A 2,500-nucleotide genomic window follows, 5' to 3' on the forward strand; every position below is an offset into this window, starting at 1 on the left:
TTAAGTTCCTCTCTGATTTGAGGGATACTTCTGGAAGGCTTTGTGATCTATCTGGTCAGATATTCCTCAGCACCACTTAAGGTGCCCAGTGGGAATAAATACGCAGATTCCGCTCTCTTTTTGTTTTCACCTCTCATAAGCTTTCCCAAACCTGAGGGGGTGTGATGTTTTTTGACAATCTGAGCTACGCTTTCTTAAGTAATAAAGAATTTCATTGTTTGCCAAACAAACCCCATATGCAAAAGACTCCTTTGGTTTTCTAGACGCTATTTTTCTTCAGTCTAATTGTATTCCCACCAGAGTGCCCACAGGAGGCCTGAACAGGTGTGGGCTGCTGTCCTCCACAGAAGGGACTTTAACGCCATAGGAGCACAGAGCTGCCAACACACTAGAATTTTCCTGGCTAATTTCAAAGAATGAGCTTTCAGTTCCTGCCTGTGACCCCATGTAGACTCATTAATCATGAAGTCCCCCTGCACTTAAGATTTGAAACTGGGAATACTGGGAAACGTCATCCATGGGTATATTTTGCAGGAACAGCTAGCTATATGCTAGGCATCCCCCTCCCTCCATGTCCCCCCTGAAAACATGCAGCCCGTGAATCCTGTGCATCAGCTCAAGCGTGTGGGGAATGCATGTCATTAAATGCATGGGGACAGGGGTATAACTCGCAAATGGTAGAAAATTGTTTTGTTTTTATTAAATTTGGAGAAATAAAGGAGATTTCTTATCATCTTACTCTGTACATGAATATTTGATGGGCATTATTAAACATTAAAGTAACATGAAGTAGGCACTTATTTTTGGATTTCCAGCAAAATTAGATCCAGGCTTCTATACGAAATAAGTGCTTCTCCTTTACATTCCTGTGATTGAGCCACCACCTGATTTGAAAATGTTTCTGGGACTCTAATATCAACCATGTGTACCTGAGGCTCTGTCTTTCTAGTGGGTTGAAAGGTGGCTGGGTTTATGGTTGGCAGTTACCTTATCCCTGCCCTGGGTGTCCCAGCTTAGACTGGAAAGGCCGCCCCCAGCTGGCACTGACCTCTAAGTGACCCCTAACTTTACAGGCTTAAACTGCAGGAGTTGCCGAAGAGCAGAAGTCTTTCTGGCCAGCACTTATTACTGCTGTGTTGGTGATAAAACTTCAGACAGCCTAATTGATGGCTTTGCTGACCTAACAATACCTTGTGAAAGCCGAGTGCCAGAGCCTGGTCTCCATTTATGACCAGCTGCAAGGGGAAGCTGGGTCTCCCTATGATGGCGAGTTTAGGGAAAGGGGGAAAATCTTCCAGCCTGTGAACTTTAACCAGGTTCCGACTTGTTCAAGAGGCCGAAACACAATTGCAGATTAATAGAAGTTTTCTCAGGGAAAACTTTTTTCCCTTCCTGAGCCTTTTTAGCAAGTCAGCTTTGAGTTGATTATGAGATGATGGAGGAGATGATCCAGTCAGCTATTTTTGAACATGGAGGAGGGAAAATTGCCTTTGAATTAAAAAGATAATTTTCAGTAGATGTTTGACTGTGTTGTATTCTCCGCAGCTTTCGTGCAGAAGTGTTCACGGAGCACAGAAATTGCATTTGCTGACTGGACGTCTCTGTTCTGTTTCAGGTTTATTAATGCCAGAAGAAGAATAGTACAGCCCATGATTGACCAGTCAAATCGAGCAGGCAAGTTCCAACTCATATCTGTGTTCACATCTCACAGGCACAAATCCTCATCAAGTTATACTTCAGGAGTTTCATCACCTGGTAAAGAAATGCTTCCATCAGGCATTCTGGGAGGATTTGTTTTTTAATGTCCCCAGAATTCCATTCTAGGAAGCAACTTCACTAATTGGTGCTAATTGGAGATTTCCCACCCTGACTCTACTGACACTGCTTTTTATTTTCTTTCTGAATTGGTAATTGGGCACAAGTATTAGTGCCACAAGCAGTTTGTTTGACTGTGAGCTCTGGAATTACTCATTGCTTGTCTGCATCCAATCATTAGCACACTCTCATTTTCTCCTTACCCACAATTCCTTGGTGTGCACATTGCTTTCACTCCTGGAGCATCCCCTGTTAAACTCATTGTATCCATTCATTTGCATTGACTATTCATAATATTCTATTAAAGCCTGACCTGCTGCATTGCCAGCATTATATTTTATTAAAATGCTTCCCATCCATCCCACGAAAACACATGTGGGTTTTTCTCACAGAGTCTCTCAGTTTCTCTAAAGCCATCATTACACGGTACTGTCAGAACCATCCCCGTGAACTCCTAATCACTCTACTTCGAAATAGGCATTTCCTTAGTTTACTGAGGACTTGTGGTGTCCTGCAAGAGGTCTACGGGAAAGAAAACTGTTTTCCACGTAGGTGATGACTGTTGTCACTCACGAGGGTGTCCAAAGGGATGGAGATGTAAACTGTGGCCTCAGTTTAAAGAATTTAAGAAAATTAATTTCCTTTGGCAAAATTTCCCCACTAACACCGAAATATCATTCCACTA

At 42.7% G+C, this 2,500-nt stretch overlaps 1 protein-coding gene across 7 annotated transcripts in view; it reads left to right on the forward strand.

The window, feature by feature from the left end:
* The window catches only part of MEIS2 (Meis homeobox 2), a 204,583-nt gene that overhangs the window by 197,323 nt on the left and 4,760 nt on the right, over window positions 1-2,500 (forward strand). For all 7 annotated transcript variants that reach the window (XM_007462503.1, XM_007462499.1, XM_007462497.1 and 4 more), the window contains exon 10: window positions 1,616-1,674. In XM_007462503.1, coding sequence (XP_007462565.1) covers window positions 1,616-1,674 — 59 coding nt within the window. The remainder of the gene's footprint in view (window positions 1-1,615; window positions 1,675-2,500) is intronic.

This window comes from Lipotes vexillifer, unplaced genomic scaffold (assembly GCF_000442215.2).
Source record: "Lipotes vexillifer unplaced genomic scaffold, Lipotes_vexillifer_v1.1 scaffold164, whole genome shotgun sequence".
Classification (NCBI taxonomy): domain Eukaryota; kingdom Metazoa; phylum Chordata; class Mammalia; order Artiodactyla; family Lipotidae; genus Lipotes; species Lipotes vexillifer.